The sequence below is a fragment of the Phoca vitulina genome, unplaced genomic scaffold (assembly GCF_004348235.1).
Source record: "Phoca vitulina isolate PV1807 unplaced genomic scaffold, GSC_HSeal_1.0 scaffold8, whole genome shotgun sequence".
NCBI classification, from domain to species: Eukaryota; Metazoa; Chordata; class Mammalia; order Carnivora; family Phocidae; genus Phoca; species Phoca vitulina.
The window spans coordinates 17,115,373-17,137,629 of NW_022589711.1; the positions used below are offsets into that span (position 1 = coordinate 17,115,373).

The window sequence follows — 22,257 nt, forward strand, 5'->3', positions numbered from 1 at the left end:
TTTTTTTTTTTAAGATTTTATTTATTTGACAGAGAGAGACACAGTGAGAGAGGGAACACAAGCAGGGGGAGTGGGAGAGGGAGGAGCAGGCTTCCCACTGAGCAGGGAGCCCGATGCGGGGCTCGATCCCAGGACCCTGGGATCATGACCTGAGCCGAAGGCAGACGCCCAACGACTGAGCCACCCAGGCGCCCCAAGCTTTGAAGAGTTTTAATCTAGGGAATGATATAGTCAGATCTGTGACTGGAAAGATCCACAACTCCAGCTATGGCCTGCTGTGTACTGTGGGATATAAAAGAGCAAGCTCAGGACTGGGAGTCTAGAGAGCTCAACTAGAGAGCTAGCACCTACCAATTACCTTATCTGATTTCATGACCTCAAACGGATCTGTTGATCTCTCTATGGCTCAGTTTCTTCCATATGAGGTATCTGAATTAAAATTCCAAATATTTTCTGACTCTATATTTCTATCATTCTGTGAAGTGGCCTATGATGTCTATCTATAGATGAAGATAAGGTTGCTTAGCCCATGAGTCATGCGTGGGTAATAAGATACTATTTTCATACAGGGTTCCACACAAAAGAACCTAGCTAGGTCTTTTCATTGAGTGAAGAATATCCCAAGAAGTACTCTGAAATAAAAGTATTCAGAAGTCTGACAGATCCATGTTCTCACTTCATAAATTTCCGGGACATAGTTTTCTTACCACAGAGGAAAGCTTCTGTAACTTGAACCAGCCACCATATATGTAATTTGACTAACATAATTAGGATATCACCATGGTGTTCAAATGTTTCCTTTCTCCAGCTTCCCAGACGACTGTTGCACCAGCACTGCAGACCCTCCCCCTCCTCCCTGTCAGCCCTACGCCAAGGCTACCATCATTCACCCCATTCATTCTGCGGACAGACAGCCATTTGGTGTCTCACATTCAAGTCTGTCCCCCACAGAATATCCAAGGTTCTCAAACCCCTTGGGGAAATAAAAAAAAAATAATGATATTCTCCAAGAGGCAAAGGATGGAAGCGCACATTGTTCTTCAAGTCTTCAAACAGTCCGGGCAAACTGTTAATTGAATGACTTTGCTTTGTCACCATCACATCTATCAGAAAATAACACTTAAAGTCAAACTTACTGGCATTGGGGCCAGTCTGTTTTATTTCAGAACTGTCTCCCTTGACATATGAAAAGTGGCTGCTAATGACCTATAAAGAAAGTTGTGTAAGCCATGAGAAGAAAATTCAATTTGCCTTAAATGTGGCCATTTGTAGAATATTCTGTCACACCCACAATGATAGCTGTTAGCGTTAAAACCCAAGCAAAAAGTTTACAGAGGCTCCTATATAGTGCAGCTTTGCCACCCTGAATCTGCCACTTTGCTGCCACAGATTCAATCTTTGGTACCAAACCCTTCATTCTGCTCATAACTTTCATCTCCTGATGCGGCCAGAATCCTGTTATAAAAACTGCTAAGCCCAACCCACAGGTGCGAGCCAGAGATACCAAGTTCCCCTTATTAAAATCCCCCATTAAAATGTCAAAACTACAGAGTCTATACCATTTTCCTGGATGCTTTCTTTTTACTTCCTTTCATTTATACATACTTGGACCCAATTTTATTTTATAGATGCTTAGGCATTTGGATATGCATGCACAAATGTGAATAATGAACAAATTCCTTACCCAAAATATTACCCTATTTATGAATTATTGTATTGTAATTAGTGAACACACTGTCAATGAAAGTGGAAATCTATTTTTAAAAACGTGCTCCATAAAGGCTGAACAAAGGTTTAAAATGCCCCAGGGAAAAATAAAATTAGAAGCAACTTAATATTTTCCCAGTCCCTATGTCTCCTGAGATTAATATAAAGTCTGCAGAGATCTATGCAGCCCTTTTCAAAGACAATGTTGCATTTTACAAGTAAATGAAACAATGTTGAAGAGAAAATATGTTTATGGACCGTCTACACTTTAAAACCACTATTTGGTATCTTGGTTGTTAAAAAAAAAATGTTAATACAAAGAAACAGATGATATACTTTGTTTCATGCCTGGGAATCAGTGTGCTTATTTCATATGTATGTAAATTTTTTTCATTACATGACTCTTTGCTTATGAGTACTTAATCACAGCCACATTTGTTTGATGAAAAAGCATATGAAAAACTTGTGCACAAGCTATTTCCATGCAATATTACTTTTCTGGTTAGTGGAGGCAATTCAGAACTGTCAGATGTTAATACTCCATGGTGACTTTGGACTCAGTGATACTCAATATTCAGATGATGTCAGTCTACACTGACACTATGACACATACAAAAAGTCTAAATACACTTTGGTTCAACTTACATTTGGGAATTAAAAAATATTACACACACACACACACACACACACACATCCTTATTTCTAAAAACCAAAAATGACAAAATTGTTATGTTGCCTAATACAATCCACCCAAGGCATACTCAGTAATCTCGCTATGTGAATTACACAGAAATATAATTTAAAGGCACAGAAGAGTTTAACATGGAACATCAAGTTAACATGGAACATCTTTCAATTTCATAATAGATGGGATACTTTTTGTATTAGCTCTAAATATTTCTGAAAAAAAAAAGAAAAAAGAAAAGAAAACCTCTAAGGGTAAACAATTCAAGCCAGAGAAAATTTAACATTTAATTTCAAAAATTAAACATTTTACTAATTAATTTTGAAAAAAAATAAAAGCTATATTAAAAGGAAAATGGTACAATAGAATGTTGTAAAACCTCTATCTTAAGTCATCTTTAAAATCTCCAGGAAACATATTCTTAGAATAATGATACAAAACATCAACATTAAAATATAACATTTGCCTTTTTATTAACTTAAGTGAAAAAAAAAAATGCGACTCAACTCTTAACCCAAAGGGTCTTTACTGTAATTTAATTCCCATCCTCTTATTCTGTTTCCCATGAAAATGACTTGTTGGGTCAGAGGTGAAAGGCTACGTTTCCAGTTTTCTGGCACTCAGGAATTAGGCATTACCATCCTATCCAGAGTTTGTCCTCTAGTTACTTCATTCTAGAGTTGCTCACAATGGACACTGTGACTAAAATGGGAGTTTCAAGGAGGCAGGACGATGACGGAAGTCAGGCCTCAGTTTCCTTCCGTGTGTTTGTCCTGAACTTGCCAGCAGCGGCAGGAGGACCTCCAGTGCCTCCCGGGGATACATCAGAGCTGTCCTTCCCAGTCTCACCCAGCTCAAGAGACGGGCCCTCCCGCCCCTTCTCCTCTTTTATTGTTTCGGGTTAGTGCTCATTTTGAGAGGTCTTTGCAATTGAGAATGAGTTGCTCTAAGCAGACACTATATAAATAAATCAAGCAATAATTATTTATTTTGTAACAACAACAAAATATCAAGTTCACCATTCAGCAAGGTTTTTCAGTTAGTGATATTTTTATTTTGTTAAAGCTCAACTGCTCCACTTTCCTACACACACGTGCGCGCACACACACACACACACACACACACACACACTTCTTGTAATAACACTTGGGCACTGAGACCAATGCATAGACCTATTTGAAGCCAATGTTTCTATAAGAGGGCAATCAGATTCATTATGTTTTCTCAACTGAGAAGCCCTATTCAATCCCTGTAAGAATATATACTGGGACAAGAGGTAATTGATGTGATATTGTGCCAAATAAAGTACAAATATTTCCTACCAATTGTTTGCCTAAAAGCTGCCAAACACCTAAAGAGGACTTTCCTAACTCCGCCAAGGCACACACTTAAAGTATGACCATTATTCCATTATTAGCTGACACTCTATCTTTGTCCAAAGATTTACGGGGGAAATATATTCTGCAATCAAACATAACTCAGTTTTAAATTCCTCTGTAACACTGTAGCACTTGTGTAGCCTGTAAAAACTTCATGCCATAAATTAGACCCTTTATTTAATACAGCTGCTTAGCAGCTCCTGCATAAAGTATCACTGCCATGGCCATCACCGGTTGTCCACAGCATCGAGTAGCTACTTTGTCCAAGACACCCTGGTTTTGCCAGATAAACAAACTTCCAGAAAACAAAGTTTCTGGATAAAAACCCGAGGTTGGTTTTCTATGTGCCAAATGAGTGGAAACTTATTTAAGGAAGAGAGAGAAGGCATATGTCTGATCATTTAGCACCTTGCATAAAGCCCTGTGCCACAAATCATTCATACACATTATCACAGAATCTTTATAATAACCCTGGGAAGTGTATATCAATAAACACATATTATAGTCGAAGTTGAGTTCAGAAAGATTTAAGTATTTAATCCAAGATCATGTTGTAGTCAGACATAGTAAGGCCCATACTGGAACCCCAAAATGAACAGAATCCAATGACTGCATTATCCAAATCTGCGTTACTTTGGCAATTATACAAAATTACCAGTAACTCTCTTCACCAGACATGGGAATCTCAATTTATTATACCTCTCTTAAGGATATTGTTTTCCAAAATTTTAATTACATTTTGGTAGATCTCCTTTCAACCGCATCCAAGTTATGTGTGTTTATCAAAAATCGACTAATTCGCAACTAGGAACAACTATGGCAAAGTTCTATCACAAATGGAAAGTAAATAATACCCTTGAAATCACAGAACTCTACAGAGAAAAGATCTTAACAGTCACTTAATTCAACCCCCTTATTTTATAAATAAGGAAACTATAACCAAAGATTTCACAGTTAATGCTCATAAATTCTATATTGAGAACTTTTTTGTTTTCTCATCTGGGATAAATGAATGGTATGAACTTGATTCACCTAATTCAGTCACATCATTCAATTCATATTTATTCTTGATTTTCCAGGCAGAAACGCATTATCTTGAGTACTAGGGAAAATGATGTGAGAAAACTAGATACGATATATGTAGTCTTAGTCAGACAGGGAGAGATGAAAATTAAAGAGCCTGCTGCATTTGCCTGCACTACCCCGAGACACTAAACTGGCAAAGTCCTAAAAATCCTAGTCTCTACCTAGCACTCTGCTTTTCATTCCGCTCATGGCAGTACCCTTGCTTCTCACTGAACACTCTAAGCTCAGTCCTTCCACAGGACCTTTGTACTTGGTGTCCCCACTGCCTCAAATAACTTCCCCCTTGATGTTCATATGATGAGGAACACTCTTATTTCCTTCAGGTCCGTGGCCACATGTAACAGACTCAGAGAGAGCATCTATCATCACCCAAAGTAAAACACCTAGCATTTCATTATTTACTTATTACCTGTCTCTTCCACTAAAAAGTTTCATGAATGTAGAGGCTTAGACTCTCAAGTTCACGGATATAGTCCCACTACCTAGAACATAGTGGGACCTTAATATTTGCTGTTTATGTCAATGAATGAAACAGGAGGTAGACTTGAAGGCCAAATTTCAGATAATCCCAAGAAAATTGTAATAATAGTTACTGAAACATTACCATTATCTGTCTTTTCTACTTGGACACTGGACATCAGTCCAAAGAGCTCTATTCAGTTGCACAGATAATGGGAAAAACACTGGATTGTAGAGTTTTTGCATATATACAATACCTCATTTGCAACTATCCTGGTTATAATGCTATAGATAGTCACTCACATCTAACTATAATTTTGGGCTCTTATTTCTATATTCCAGATTAAATGATTACTAGGTTGTATATGCCACTATGCCAAAGAAAAAAAGTAGGCATTATATTTAATACTCTCCTAGGACAGATTATCTTGATATGATTTATTATTGATATATCAGACTACTTTATTAAAGCCAGCTAATATACTGAAGTTTTCCTATTTTTCACCTTAAACACATATTAAAAGTATTTACCACATGCTATCAAATAGAATATTGGTTGATTCCACAATCATCTTAGGCTTCCAAGGACTAAGTTCTCAGTTTTGTGGGAAGTCCGTAACGTTTACTAATCAAATAAGCAATCATGCTTCCCAATTATTTCTGTCAAGGTCTCCATCATTTGGGTTTGTATTCCACCTTCCTCTTTAGAGTCACTGCTATCTTAGGGCTGTTCATATGTACTAAAAAGAAGAAAGAAGGAAGGCAGGAAGGCAGGCTGGCAATCCGGTCAGGCCCAGCAATTTCATATAGCCATGACCTCTCCCACAAAAGAGCAGAAGCATTCCTCTGGTACTGAGAGGGAATGACTATGTATCACCTCTTACCTGCCCTCTACCATAGGTTACCTACCACAGGTAGCCTGCCTTTCCTCATCATAGGATCGCTTGGGGCACTTGTTAAGATGTGATTCCCAGAGCTTCCCTTTGGAGACTCTGATTTACTGGGCCTGAGTTAGGGGCCTGCAATCTTTGCTTTTAACAGCACTAGATTAATGACTGTCAACCTTGAGCCTGTATGTGAGGGCTGGTTAAAAGACAATTTGCTCGGGGCGCCTGGGTGGCTCAGTCGTTAAGCGTCTGCCTTCGGCTCAGGTCATGATCCCAGGGTCCTGGGATCGAGCCCCACGTCGGGCTCCCTGCTCCGCGGGAAGCCTGCTTCTCCCTCTCCCACTCCCCCTGCTTGTGTTCCCTCTCTCACTGTGTCTCTCTCTGTCAAACAAATAAATAAAATCTTAAAAAAAAAAAAAAAAGACAATTTGCTCTACCCTTGAGTTTCTGATTCAGTAGTTCTGGGGTGCGGCCCACGACTTTGCATTTCTAACAGGCTCCCATGTGATGCCCATGTTCCTGGTACTGGAAACCACACTTTGAGAATGATTTTACTAGAGGCTTCTTATAACCAGGTGAGTTCAAAAGAAACACCCATAACACAATTCTCTAAAACTATCGTTGAAATGATATATGCATTTTCCCCTAACCCTGTAATTTCCCATTTAAGATGTCACCCAGCGATTTCCTGTGAGCCAGGAATCAGACTCAAACACACCTCTGACCTCTATAGAGCAGGAAATACAGAAGTGGATGGCCAATCGACTGCTTTACTTTTACAAGGTAAGAACAATAGTCTAAACTATGTAGACACAGTCAATAATGTCTGGATTGTCAACTCAAAGAGTTCATACCACAACAAAGCAGGACAGAGAAAACTATCAAGAGAACACAGAAGGCTTTCAAAGTTTGTACTCCCGGGTCAGACTCAGATTTCTGCTATGTCACCACGTAGCACCTAGTGGAATGAGCAAGAGCTAATTTTTAAAAGCTGATCCAGGCACACCTATTATTTAGAGATCCAAATTGGGCCACTGGGGCTTTAAGGAATGGCGCTTCACAGCTCGGTCCTGCCACTATAAACTCAGGCCGGTTGCATCACTACTTTCCATGAGGAATTTAAGGGGTGTGACTGCATCCTTTCCAACACTGCATTCCACATGTGACAAAACTGATCCAGCTGTTTGTCTGAAAGAAATTCCTTGCTGTCCTTAAAAATTAAAAAGCAAGTGGATATCCGTCCTCCAGGGGCAAGTCTCCAGCTGGAACCTGGTACAGGCAGTTGCGAAACAGAGACAGTGCCCTGGAGAGCATCTGCTTTTGAATTCTTACCTCGCCATAGGGGGGTTAGCCCCATCTTGCTTTTTGAAATGGCAGATTCTGGATGGAGGGTGCTGGCTTGGCCCAAAGCTCTTGAGAAGTGTTCATCCACTACTGACCCAATGTCTCCCTGGAAATAAGTGAAAAGGACACAGCGAGAGTTAAGGTACTCCATCTCGGCAGGCTGGTCTTTCTCCTCCTCCTCCTCCTCCTCCTCCTCATCCTCCTCCTCCTCTTGTTTGCTGGGAAGGGTGACTTCCAGAGAGTCCTGCATCTTGCTGTATACCGCTAACTTCTTCTGGGATGGAATAAACAAAACACGGTATCAAAGACAGTTTGTAAAAAAGCATTAACTACTTAACTTTTCACTTAAAAAAAATCTAAATATTAACATATGTTTGCAAACTGATTCTTTGTCTGCTGTACTCCATCTTTCCCCTCCCCAAACCAGTCTTCTCCTTCCCACCCTGAAAAAATAAGTCTGTTATTTCCAATTTGGCAAAAAAAAAAAAGTAAATTATCATTACCAGACAATATATTTTCAGAGTGTAAAAGACAGGTTTGTTTGGTTTCTCTTTTTCATAATCTAAACATACCAAAAGGAGGATGGCTTTAAAAACGGGACAGATTCTTTCCAGTTTTTCATCAATTTTCTATTTTAAAGCTTCAATGTACACCAACATTACAGTTTGGGACACAGAGGAATGGGGGACAGAAGGGGGTGCCTGGGGGGAGGGGTGGAGAAGAAAGGAGCTTTCCGTAAATGAAATAAACTAAAATAAAAACAGGAACGTAGCATCTTATAAAAGGATTTGGCAGATGTGCCCAACTCGTTTCTCAAAAATCAAACTAAAATGACAAACTAAGTCTGTGTGAAGATCCATTTTGCATGGAACATATTTGCAGATGTTGCACTTGCCCCCATTATCATGGGGGGAAGCACAGATGATATTCTGGCTTACTGAAAATAATACCCGGTGCTACCAATGGCTAGGGCGGCTTGCAAATAAAGATGAGAGAGTTTTGGTAATTTTAAAACATGCTTAAAACATATGCTCAATATGCTTAATGGTCAATATATATTACACCAGGCACTCTTATAAAACTTGAACTTATTACCTCCCTTAGTTGTTATAATTCTACATCATGGTTATTATCACAGTCCATATTTTAAAGATGAAGAAACAAAGGCACAGAGAAGTGAAGTCACTTGCCAAAGGTCACAGAGGCTGAGAGTGGTGGAGCTAGAATGCATAGTAAGAACATGCAGGTATATTTATGTGTGTTTAGAAGGGCAGGGGAGGGGTATCTAGTGTGTGGGGGGGGGAAATCACCAAAATGGTATGTTAATGTTTTCTGGCTGGTAAGTTCTGTAGTTGTTATTCCTACTTTTTCAATATTTCCAAATGTTTTTCATTGAGTACATATGATTTTTGTAAGCAACAACTTCAATGTGAATTATATATATATATATAAGATAATGCTAAAGATAGTTGTAAAACTTATTATCCTAATGATGAAATGAGCTCTCTCATTCATATACCTGCAAAACCTGTTTCTTTGTTACACCATTTTTATGTCAGAAAAAAATGCATGCTGGAAAATGAATGTGAGTCAAAAAAAAGAAATCATTCTAGAATACTCGTAAGCACATAGTTTTGCAAATGTTATCAAAACACATAGCCCAGACTCGTGGTTCTAATGTAATTACTAGCTTCAAAAATCTATAGCCCTAAATTATAAATGCATCATTCAATAAATTGAACACTTTCCCCCAGCAATGAATATGTTGTTCTTGAGTAAGGTGGGCCCTGAAATGTTCAGGCATATTATGAGCTGTTGGTTATTATGTAGGAGCTGTTATTTATAAGTATATGTATTACTTTATATTTAAAATCTGTGTCAATATGGTTATCGCTTGCTGATGAGTAGATAATTCATTCCCGTGAGTGAATATGCCTTGCTGATGAATAGGCGATTGTAAAGACCGCACGGTTATATTTCTTACAGCCTGTTTTGCACAGGTTTTAACATGTTTATATTTAACTTCAATAGTAAAAACACCATGGTAACAAAGGTTATGTATAAAATAAGGGGACTGAACTAAATGGCCTCTAAAGTTACTCCTGACTTTAAATTCCATTAAAAAATAAACAAATACTACAATTTATTAGTCAAATCACAGTACTATTTCTCTGTGTGCATGTGTATTTATCTGAAGTTATGCCGTGAAGCATACACATATGCACTCTCTGCCAGGTACTCCAGTGTATTAAAAAGAAGCACTGTTTTTATATAGGAAAGCTGTTAAACTGATCTAAGGAGTGACTTCACTGTCCACTGGTGTTCATTACTATCTCTGCAACTGAGCTTTTTTTCCTGTTAATGTCTAGTTCAGCATCAGTTTGTGAGAGTCAGGTTTAGCATCTAATTGTTTCATCTGTTTAATTTTAACATTTATTCTTTAAAGGAAAGGGCCCTGGGCTGTGCTAATTATCCAAAGAAAGGCAATGTTTTATTTTATCCCAATTAGCAAATAATTGTTAGATGAAATAAAATTAAAGTTTTATATATATGTAAAAGATTTACAACTGCAAATCCTGATATAAAGATAGCAGAGTATTAGGACCAATAATAGCAGTACTAAAATATCTTAATTTATTAATTAACGGCAGTTGAATTTAATCTATAGATTTTCAATTTATTTAAGATCACACAAGTTTCTAAACGTTGTAAAATTTCATGTTACTCTTTTTTACCAAGTGTTGAATGGTTGGATACAAATAAATTAATCTAAAATTTACATATGAAAAATTCGATATGAAATGGGGAAAAAGTGAACAAAATCTGCAATTGTATCAAAGTGCCTTTTATTAGTCTATTTTCTAAAAATCATTCTTCTGTTTATGGTTGCATTTATTCCCTATATCCTTTACATTTCATACATATGTAATATATGTCTGTGTATGCATAAATATATAATATTATTTCCTTTGATAGGCAAACACCGGTGATTTTATAAAAATATATGTACTGACTCTATTTAAATACAACTTTTTTTTTTTTTTTTTTTTAAAGGTTTTATTTATTTGACAGAGAGGGAACACAAGCAGGGGGAGTGGGAGAGGGAGAAGCAGGCTTCCCGCGGAACAGGGAGCCGATGCGGGGCTCGATCCCAGGACCCTAGGACCATGACCTGAGCCGAAGGCAGACGCTTAACGACTGAGCCACCCAGGCGCCCCTAAATACAACTTTTTGAATGAATATAAGATACGCTTTTTTTTTTCTCTCCCAGCTCTTTAAGACAGGTCTTCTATTAATTCTATACATCTGCTTGGAGACTATCAAATAAATAAAATGGAAAGAGAGCCTATGATACACCTACCAATAGGCAGGACATAAGGCATATCTATCATTCTCTTGTACTTTTTTCAGATAAAGGTGAGTCAATTTTCACAAATTATAGTGAACCAACTTAAATATTTACATTTAACACACATGCACACATTCACACATACGCACACGTGCACACGTGAACACACACGATTAACTTCACCATCAATACCACTGGTTAAAATAAGAATTCTGAAGTATCCAAATGGCCTGAAACCTTCCTAAAATGCACGGAATTTGCCTATTTTTTAATGTTTTTACTGAAGAACAATATAAACAGAAAAGGTTACATATCATAAATGTATAGGTCGTAAACTTGATGAACTGAGTACATCAATGCAACTAGCAACAGACCACGGACTAGAATATCCTCACTGCTTCCTTCAAGACACTACCTCCTCAACAGCAACCACTAATCAGACTTCTATCAACGTAGACAGCCAAAACTGTCTTGTACTTTATATGAATGGACTCATACAGCATGTACCCTTTTGTGTCTGGCTTCTTTCACTCAATACCGTGTTCATGAGATTCGTGCATATTGTCGCATGCAGTTTTAAACTGTTCATTCTCATTGCTGTGTAGTACTACATTCATCTATTCTACCACTCACGGGCATTTGGCCAGTTTTCCAGATTTGGGCTATTACAAAAGAGTACTCCTATGAACAGTGAGCATGTATTTTAATGAACATATGTCTGCATTTCTTTGGGGTAATATTGCAGAGAAGATTGCTGGGTCATAGGGTATGTACAGATGTGGTTCAGCCCTAACAGATATTGCCGGTTTTCTCAAGTAATTGTCACCAACTGACACATGGACGGCCAGTTTACGAGAGTTCCTGTTGCTCCATACCCCTCTCAAGCCTTGGTACTGGATGTCTTTTTTCAGTTTTGCTCTCCTGATAAATATCCCAATTTTTTTAACTTTTTTTTCATTGAGGTGAAATTCACATAAAATTAACCTTTTGAAAGTGAATGATTCTGTGGCATTTAGTACATTGGGAATGTTGTGCAACTACCATCTCTACCTAGTCCAAAACATTTCGTCAACCCAAAGGGAAATTTTGTACCTATGAAGTATGAACTCCCTATTCTCTGACTCCTCCCCACCAGTTCTTGATAACCACCAATCCGCATTCTATCTCTAGGAATTTATCTATCCTGGATATTTCCTATAAATTAAATCATACATATGTGACTTTTTTGCTTCTAGATTCTTTCTCTTAGCATGTTTGCAAGGTTCATTCACACTGAACCAGTACTTCATTCTTTTTATAGCTGAGTAATATTCCATTCGATCTATATACCACAATTTGTTTATCCACGTATCCACAGATGGACATTTGACTCACATCCACCTTCTGGCTACTGCAGACGGTGCTGTTAGGAATATGTGTACACATGTATTTGGTTGCATAGCTCTTTTCAAATCTCTTGGGTAGGCATGTATGATCATTGGGTCATATGGTAACACTAAGCTTAACTTATTAGGGAACTGCCAAACTGTTTCCACAGCAGCTGAACCATTTTAGATTCCCACCAGCAATGTACTTGGTGTCCAATTTGTCCACATCCCTTGGCAGAAAAAAAATCACTTATTATTTTCTGGATTTTAAAAGAATTATTATTACAGCTACAGCCATCCTAGTGGGTATGAAGTGGTACCTCACTGTGGTTTAGATTTGCATTTCCCTAATGACTAATGATGTTGAACAATTTGCATACATTTAAAAAATATTAAGTGTGAGCACAAAGAAAACAGGAACAGAATTTAAACAGCAATTGACTCATACGCTGACAATCACACCATCTTAATATTCTCCTCCATAGACTCTTAAGCCTTAGCTACTTTTCGGTATCTGTGCTTTGGTGAGTGTAAATCAATTCTTTGCCTATTTTTAACTAAGTAAATTATTCATGTGTACTTTTGCCATATTCTGTATTCACTTGGTGTTTGCTCCTTGGAATGAAACTTGCCTGGTGTTACATTCTTTCTTGAGAATAATATATAACATTCAAAATGTTGAGAATAAATCTCAAATCATCAGAACCTAGATTTCCTGAATTGAGGTCAAAGGGCAATCTAGTCAATATATTTTTTTTTTTCAAGATGTACAATCACTTCCTACAAATATCCAAATCTCAGACAAGTTCATGCTTTTCTTGGGAGACTGAAGAATTGTTAACCAAAATAAAGACATCATCAAAAGGGACTTCAACACCTACAAATGGGTTTATTTAGTGCCCATTAACTGGCTCATCCCCATTTCAGAGTAATGACAATTTTCCCCCAGGCGAAATGACCCTGTGTTAGGTGAAACAATGAGTGAGTTAGCAGCCACAGAGTGAAAACTAACTCACGAGAAGAGGTTCAAGCAGCGTAGGAAGGACTAGGCCCAGGCAGCGCAGACCATACCCAGCCACCTCACAGCCTGCCACAAGGCAGGACAGGAACAAACTCTCACAGGAATGTGCAGGGGAAAGGATTTGTCTGACAAGAGAGACTTCCATGTCAGGAGCCAAATACCACTAACTCCCCAAGGCTTAAGCTTACAAAATGCCAAATGATTACTGTGCATATGTGGAAACTTCTTTTCCTAAAAAAAACAAAAGTATTTTAATGAAACATTGGATATTTGGAAACAGCTTTGTCTTTTTTTTTTTTTTCGTTCTTTTTTCTTTTTCTTTTCTTTTTCCCAATTTCTACTGGCTCTCTTCTCTAAATGCAATGATTCTTTTATGTTCAAAAAACATGGTTGGCGCCTATAAGAAAGGACCACTAGCCTGGAGTAAATGTTTCAAATTCCCTATGTTTCAAAGTGTAAAGTCCATAAGAGCAGCTGACTGCTCCTTGGTCATATTTTTCTGAATTTACTTGGTAACAGATTTTTAAAAATATCTCAGAGAGACTTGAAATTTTGATCCTTAGCCTGTTTGGAAAAGGAGGAGGAATCAGGTTAAGGGAGGGTGGGTCAGGATGAAGAGCTACGCCACAGACCTTTTACATATCATATTTTGTTTCCCTCTCTCAAACACACACAAACAAATATTTTGTCCAAATATTTGTTTCCAATTTACATATGCAAAAACTGATTTGCTTGGCTAGGATCATTGAACTAGTAAATGGCAGAGACAGGATTAGAACCTATTTCCGTCTGAGTACAAAGCATGCGCCAAGAAAACAGACTGAAGGAAATGAGTCTCTATATATTTATTTTAATTGAATAAATAAAAAGAAGCCCACAATCAGCAAAGCATCAAATGGCATCCCATAACTAAGGAAAGTCAAAGTTACTTATAACATTAAAAAAATAGAGATGTAAACATATATCAGAGTTATGGCTATTAAATCATGCAGCGCTCTTTAAAGTAGATATACATCTATATAAAACTGAAGTCTATATCTAAAAAGGTATTGTCCCCTTGGCAAGTCAGATACATAATACAATTGCCTACCACTTTTCTGGAAATCCTATTTTGAAAATGTGAGCAGAGCCAATTTTGTGAGACATAGTCATAACTCGAGATTCTGTGTTTGTTTGTTTTGTTTTGTTTTTATTTTTCTTAACAGTCGGGAGGAACAAACCAAAAATAATACTAACTCGATCTGCTATTTTTGAGCACACTTGCCTCTCAATGATTCTGGTCATTATCAAAAATCAAACTCATCCCCTCCAAGGATGAAAACTTCCCAGTTTTGAGGATGTTCCAAAAAAATGTGCCACATACTTAGAGAGAATTTCAAAATTTGCATTCCCAAAATATTTTAAGCAATGATCACATCATAAGGGTATGTGTTCTCTCTCAAACTGACTACTTTGAATGAAACAAGTTTCCAAGATGTGAATTTCTGATATGTCTTTATAATCCTATTACTAGACATAGGGTATGACTTCATTTTTAAAAATTCATCTGTTATTCATCAAATCGCCAATTAATTCTTCTTTTCTATCAGTAATTGTGCAAAGACATGGAGCCACAAAGATGAAAGTCATAGCCCATCGTTAAACTCAAGCTGCTCATAGTTAGTTGGAAGGCCAATGGTAAATAAAGAGAACCTCACAGTTTATCCCTATGGCTAATTGTCCAATTTCTCCAAGGAGCTAATACTTAAAAATTTTAAAATAGGAAAAGCAAGAAGGTAACATTAGGTAAATTATTGTTTCCTTGTTTCCAAAGAAGTCCAGACGGGAAGGGACCACGATAGAAAGAGAATGGGAATAGGAATGAGGATTTGACCAAAATGAGTCCATGAGTCTGGGTAAAGTCACCAAATCATCTGGCCTTCAGCTTCCTCTTCTGAAAATGAGGAATTTTGAGACTTGATTATATCAGAGGTCTCATCCAACTCTATATCCTAATAAGCAACATGCTAGAGCTCTAGACAAATTCACACTTAATTTTGTTTCTTACGTTGGCCGCCTCTTCTGATTTTGCAGGACACCAGCCAAAAATACCCTACAGACCATCGAAGACTAATTCATTCCTAGAGACGGGTCATCTAGCCCAATTCCTAAGAGTTACCTTTGGTATCTCCTTTATCTATCTTCATAGTAACAAGAAAGGATGCATCCTTCAACCACCTCGCCCTTCGCTCTACCTACCAAGGACAAGTGTTTTGGCAGACTAAAACATTAGAGTTCTAAGAGAAAAGGACACCTGTTTACTTTAGGTCATTCTTCCTTTCTTTTCTTCCTTTTTTTTCCCCTCTACTAAAGCACAAGATGAATGAAAAATAGTTTGGTTACCCCAGGTCAGACCACACTTTTAAATTATTGGCATAAATCTGGTATCCACTGAGATATCTATAAATATGGCATATATGACTCATTTTTAGCAGCAGATGTTTGGGTCTACTGGTTCAAGGCACTGTCGGGCCTTCCTAAATGAATAGTTAAAGCAGAAAACCAGCTGCTTAAAGAGGTGCTTTTTGAAGGATTTGGGGCAGAGTTTTGCCCAAAATTATTTCCTTCACTGTGTCTGCCAGAACCTGAAATTCAAGTATCAGACAGCTTTTGTTTCTTAAATGAAAATATTTTTCTGGAGATAATACCTTAAATTATTATCTATTACTGGATGAATTAGTTTGGGATTTTTTTAAAAAAAGCTAGCTGGAAACAGGGCCTATGGGAATGGGATCCAACTTCACCACCCAAGTTTTAGAATGACAGACAGGAAGTCTGATGCACAAGTTTGCTTTAGGCTCTGCCCTGAGCATCCTGAGCATAATATTTTTAGTCTCATTGAACATTCCCTTTGCACAGAAGGGTAACAAGACAGAAATATATATACTACCCAAAGGGATCAGCTCAGCATCTTTGCTGCAATAGCCCAGAGTCACTGTGCACAATGGCAAGCTTCTACCCTCTGAACACCCTTATTTCCTTTGGTGTGGCACATGTCCCTGCCATCCCCAACTTCATGGGATGGGAGACTTTATTAAGTGCGAGGTGAACTAGAACTTCCTTGCATTTGTCCAAAACAAAGAGTGTCTTCTTGTCCTGGCATTTGGTTTCCTGGTGAACATATCTCCACCATGCATGATTTTACTGATTCCAAGCCTTCCCTTTCTATCGTTATTGTAATCTCTCTTCTGGTTGACTGCCAGAGACAACAGTTTAGTTTAGTTATTTTAAAGTTTAATTTTTTTTTTCTCCAGCTTTGAATTTTCTGGCTGGAAAGTTATTGGGAGCATAAAACTCTGGGGCACTTTAAGCTTCTAAGTCTCTGCAGTCAAGTTAATTTGTGTAGTGTGGAATTATAGGGGCTGTTCTTTCTCAAAGAAGTCCTGTATGAATTCTTATAAGTCCACTTAAGTCCTTGCTTACAGTTGCAAGAAAATTGGATCCTCCACCTTAAATAAGTTGGCTGTATATTGAGACTATTTAGGATATAATTGTGTTCTTTCCGTTTAATGAATCTAAACTTACATTGGAATAACAGTAATATATGAGGCACTTAAAGCTGACTGTTAATACCACTTCCTGAAGATTATTTTAAAATAAATAAACGTTCATTTGCTAAGTGGATATTCTGCCTCATCAACGAAGGATGCAGAATGGATAGCAAAAGTCATTAGCATAATACAAATGCTCTCAAAAGGACTTTGGAATGCCTAAACTAAAAAAGTACACTACCAAGGACTTGGAAAGAATTTCAAGCTCCAAGGCCAAAGAATCTACTGCATATTAATCTTCTTTATCAAAAAGTTGATTTGGAGCACTAAAGACAAAAATAAGCCTATTGTGCAATAGCAAAAAAGAAAAAGCTTCGGAGACTGCATGGCATGGTGGAAAGATGCTACGTTGGGGAGCATGGCTTCTGATGGTCCTAATTTTGTCACCAATTAGCTTTGAAATCTTTGGCTAGCCACTTCAGCCCTGTGAGCATCCATTCTCCCATTTGCAAAAGGAGGGATTGAAGTATGTTTTTTCAGGGTGTTTATTAGAGAGCATTTTATGACCTAACCAAGGCGCCAAAGTCCAGAGAAATAGTTTGGAAAAAACAAACAAACAAACAAACTCCTTACAAACTTATAACTGAAGTTCTGCCTCCTAGGAGCACTTAATTCTTTTAGGTGAAAGCATGCAGGCAGATTCGCCCAGCTGTCCCCCTTGAAGAGGACTGAGTAAATATGCTCTAACTTATATGAAACCCGGAGTGTAATTGTTAAAAGCCCCTATGCACAATTAGAAAACTGGCGATCTTTTTTTTTTTTTTTTTTTTCTGCTTTCACCACCTCATCTATAAACAACACGATTCTGAAAGCTTTACGTAATTTTCTAGTGTTGACATTATGAGTAAATGGAGGGGGGAGGCAGATTTAGACAATAACAGACTGTCTACATTGAAGATGAGAAGTCCCCCAGGTATGAAGGGAATCTATGATTTCATGTCATTTCCCTCAATTTTTCCTGACACATATTTGGAAATTTGTTTTTCTTAGTTCCTACTGTCACTGTTAGAATGCAAGCACATTCCTTTCTGGACACGTTCTGCAGTGTCATCATGCCTCCGGAGCATGGGCTGAGAGACTGAGTCAAGAGTTCTCTTGAGGAGATGTTAAAGAGATGGTGGGCATGTGGACCAGGGAGCTTAGCATCTCTCAGCAAATCCTGGCTGGATAAAGCACACTGGAAGATTTACTCACAGCCAAGCAACTTCTAGGAATTAATGTCAGGGACTATAAAATTTACTCTGCAGACATATTTACAAATTATTTTGATTCACATAGTGCCGCCCGATATATATGCAGTTAACTGTGTTTTTAAGACACCAACCTATTACCCACGTACAATGCATAATATGCCTGACGAAAATCTGAACTTAAAATTTCAAGTGCACATCCGTGTTTTTAAGGATAAAGCAGAGTACACATGCCTGGAGGATGATATTCTATTATTTCAAAAATAATTTTCAGCTATATGATCATACATGGAGAGGAAAAATACACCTTTGGATAAAATCCATCATAATAGACCATTATGCTATACTAACTTACAAGGACTTCTGAGCTATATGGATTTGAGGGCTCAAAGATACACCACGACAACTGATTACAGAAGCAATACAAAGCTGAAAAGCTTTTTTTTTTTCTCTAACATTGTATCAATGACCGTGAAACTTTCTTTATAACTCTATCACTTTTTCTGCTTTTCTTTTTTTGTGCTCAACAAATCAATTTTTCAAATGCAGTAGGAGTGGTAGCCTTTATTTTTGTCTCCCAGGCAAGATGCTATTAGGGGTCACTTCCCATGGACGGAGAAAACAATCTTCATGGATAATAATGATAAAACCTTATGGAATGTAAAAACAACCAAAATATGTATTCTCGGATGACTGCATTAGGGCCAGCCAAGTCAATATTAGTCCCACTTCACCCACGCACCGCATAGTCTAAAAATGCTGTCAGCCTGATAAGAATTTCCTGATTTACTTTTTTCCAATAGAAAATATAGGTCATCAAAATAAACTCCTGACAGTAAAAGAACAGTAGTTACACTATCAAGTCTCTTTATTTCGCTAGCCAGTTATAGTCAATTTCTTTACTTAACAACATCAGAAAAAGTAACCTCCAACAAGCCATTTTAGTCAAAGTAACATGAAAATTTCCAAGCACACCTCTCAGCTAAGTTCTTAAAGTCGACTCAGCCAATTATCTACTTGAACGATACCTACGGAACCCTATAGTGTAGTGAAGGTGACATTTACTAATATGTGCAACTTGTCAATGTGGACAATTCAGGTGAAAAGAAACCTCATTCTTCAGTTTGTTGATGGTCTCAGCAAAAGAATGATATTTGGGGATTGAGTTGCAGCACTATTACACAAGTTAGAGTACTAGAGTTATTTCTTCCTGAAAACTGAATTTTATGATCAGTAATTTATAATTTTTCTGATACTGAATTTTATTTTCTAGTTCAAGAGTATTATAAGCCTAACCTCCACCACAGATTCATATATTAATGGAATTATTTTCACAGTTCTATAGAACAAAACCTTATTCATAACTTCTATAGTTCAAGTTATTTTTTAAGGGGAAAAATACTTTCCTGTATGCTTAGTAATTCTGAGTCTGTTGCTTGTCTACATTCCAATTGACAATTGAGAGCCTCCACAGTCTCTGAGATGGAGGAAAGGAAGGGAGGAAATAGGGTGGTTCATCTGGGATTGAGTGTTTATAAAACACATAAAAATGATATCCAGTATCTCTTTGCCTCACTTGCCTAATTTGTACCAATTGGTTTTCTCCATTACTTGTATCTTTTATATTTAAAATCAAAGAAAAGCAAACAGCATAACCAAAAGGTTTTAAATCTATCACCATTGACCACAAATTACAAAATGCTTTCCCATTCTCTTTCCTAAAAGTAATCTTGTTTTCAAATGCTAAAGCTCCTGAATATTAAAAAATAAATAAATAAATGAAAGCAATAAAATGGGGTTCCTTTCTCTTTTGCCCTACTTGGTCCTGTTAAGCTTATATTGTTCTGCAGATAACTCTGGGGCATGTGCTCCAGAATCAGCTGAATTTTACAGTCCCTAAATTCTAAACTGAAGTTATGATTTCTTTCCAAAGAGTAGCCCTACAAATCTAGCAAAGAAACAGGTAAAGGGAATACAGAAATCAAAATTAATTATGTAAATTATAATAAAGAGCCAAACCCTCAAGACCACAATAAAACATATGGTTCCTAAGAAATTTTTAAAAACCCAATCAATAAATTCTGTGGATGGTAATTTCCAGAGTGCATAAATTGTATTTTTTAAATCTCACCAACTCAACCCTAATTCCCTAATTCCCAGAGTCTGAGGACCTTACTTTGGTACAAGCTAGTGCCACATACTCACATATGTGTTCTCTGTAGCACTAACTAAGGCCCGACACACATTCTGTTGGTGTCCAGAGAGGAATGTCCAGGGGTACCTAGTGCCAAATTCCCCACACCCTACTCTCCCTTCTAAAATAACTGTATCATCTCCCTGGTTCCAGAACCCTTTTTATCCACAGCATTCTCGGTCACTCTCAGCTTGATGAAGACCCAGCATCCAGTGATCCAAGGTTACCTCTTGAGCGGGGAAACACTTCCACTAGGCTGAACTATAACATCTCTGTGCTTTGATGGAATTAAAAATGAATGAGAAAGTTTGGGATCAATTCCTGCCCTCTAAGTCACAGTCATAAGAAGACAGACTCTACAGAGAAGTTCTAGTAACATTTGACAGACGTTACACTAGACCTCTGTTCCAGAAAAGTTCCAGAAAGGTCATTCCATGAGCTCTCTGTCCAGGTAGCCTCCCCTATGTCGGCGACACATTTTATCCTCTTAATCAAGAGAACCCTGAAACACTCCACCTTTCCAAAGAAAACAAAATATTTGATTTAAAAGGAAGTTTACTCACATACTCCTAAGACAGATGCCCTTGGTGAGTGTCAGAGAACTGAGCCCAAAGAGCTAAGGTGGCTATGAGGAGCAGCCTCTGAGCTCCGGTGACAACAGCTCAATGAAGCCCCCAGCCAGGTAATGCCTCACACCGAATCCCCACCCGTCCACCAGGCTGCTTGTCCCTTCCCGAAGCCTTTTTTTCCTCTCTGCTCAAGGGCGCTCCCGCAGGTCCCAGAGCATCCTCCGCGCCGCCCGTCCCGGCGGGACGTCGCCCGAGTCCCAGACAGATACTCTCGGTGCCCCTCGCCCCCGCCCCCGCCCCCGGCGGGCTGCCCGGTCGGTGACTCACCTGCTGGCCAGGTTGGGGCGCCGGGTGGTAGTAAGCTGTGGGGCAGGTTGCAGCTGCCACAGGGTTGGGCAGATACTGGGGCGCTCCATACGGCTGGGGGTGATACATCACCTCCGCACAACTCATGGCAGCCGGGGCAGCGGCGGCCCCCGAGCTGCCGCCGCCGCTCTACGCGCTCGGGCGACGGGCGCCGCCGCCACCGCTGCAGCTGCCTCCTCTGTCGCTGCTCCAGCTGCTACTGCGGCGAAGGCGGGTCCTCGGCGGCCGCGGGCTCCGCGCGGGGCGCGGGCTCGGGAGGGGTTGGCAATCAGTGGGGGCCCATGCGCGGGCACCTTCATCTTCAGCCCCTCCGAGTGTCCCCTTGCCTACGCTTATATAGCGGCTCCGGGACGCAGCGGCCCGCCGCGCGGCGGGAGCATGACAGTGCCCGGCTCCGGCGAGGACAGCGGCGCCCACCGCAGCGCCAGCCGCAGCCGCAGCCCCGGCCGGGTTGGGCAGCCCTGGGGAGCCGGGGCTCTGGTTTGCATATACACAATGCAAGCCCGGGGCTCGTCCTATCACCGGAGCTCGCGCCTGGGCGAGGACCGGGAGGCGGGGGCAGAGGGAGGGGAGCGCTGGGGAGGAGGGGGAGCACTTCGCCGCTCCAGGCTCTGACGCCGAGCTCTGCAAAGTTCCTCCAACTCGGTCCGCGGCGGGCGGGTCGCCCAGCGGGGGACCCCGGGGAGGGCCGGCTGCGGATTGGAGCGAAGTTTGAAGCCCTCTCCGCCTTCCGGCAGTGGGATGACGGTGGGAGGGGAACGGTATGCGAGAGGCTCCGCGCCCTCGGAGCTCAGGCTTTCCACCCCGTCTCTGTCACCTGGCTGTCAGGGCGGGGGCTGCCCAACCCCAGGGAGCTTTTGGGGGGGAACACCAACGCAGAGGCCAGGGCTAAACGAAGGCCAAGTGTGCAAAGAGGTAAAACAGAACAGGCGCAAAATAAACTGGGATTAGCCTTTACGTTAAATATAACCATAAGTGAAAGTTAACTTTATTGCAAGTGCGCACATGCCAAGAATGCAACACAGTTTTCTACCAGTGATCTCCGCTTTAAGTTTACACCTTCA

The 22,257-nt window shown here is 39.4% G+C and overlaps 1 protein-coding gene across 4 annotated transcripts in view; it reads right to left on the reverse strand.

The window, feature by feature from the left end:
• The window catches only part of VGLL3 (vestigial like family member 3), a 48,696-nt gene extending 27,034 nt beyond the window's left edge, over window positions 1–21,662 (reverse strand). Inside the window, exons 1-2 of one of the 4 annotated variants that reach the window (XM_032406329.1) lie at window positions 21,155–21,662; window positions 7,536–7,653 (exon numbers count right to left, since the gene is read on the reverse strand). In XM_032406329.1, the coding sequence (XP_032262220.1) occupies window positions 7,536–7,653; window positions 21,155–21,280 (244 nt within the window). In that variant the 5' untranslated portion in view covers window positions 21,281–21,662. Of the gene's footprint in view, window positions 1–7,535; window positions 7,822–20,821; window positions 21,005–21,154 lie in introns of those variants that run through there. The other 3 variants (XM_032406327.1, XM_032406326.1, XM_032406328.1) reach the window with 3 other exon arrangements.
• Between the last annotated feature and the right edge of the window lie 595 nt (window positions 21,663–22,257).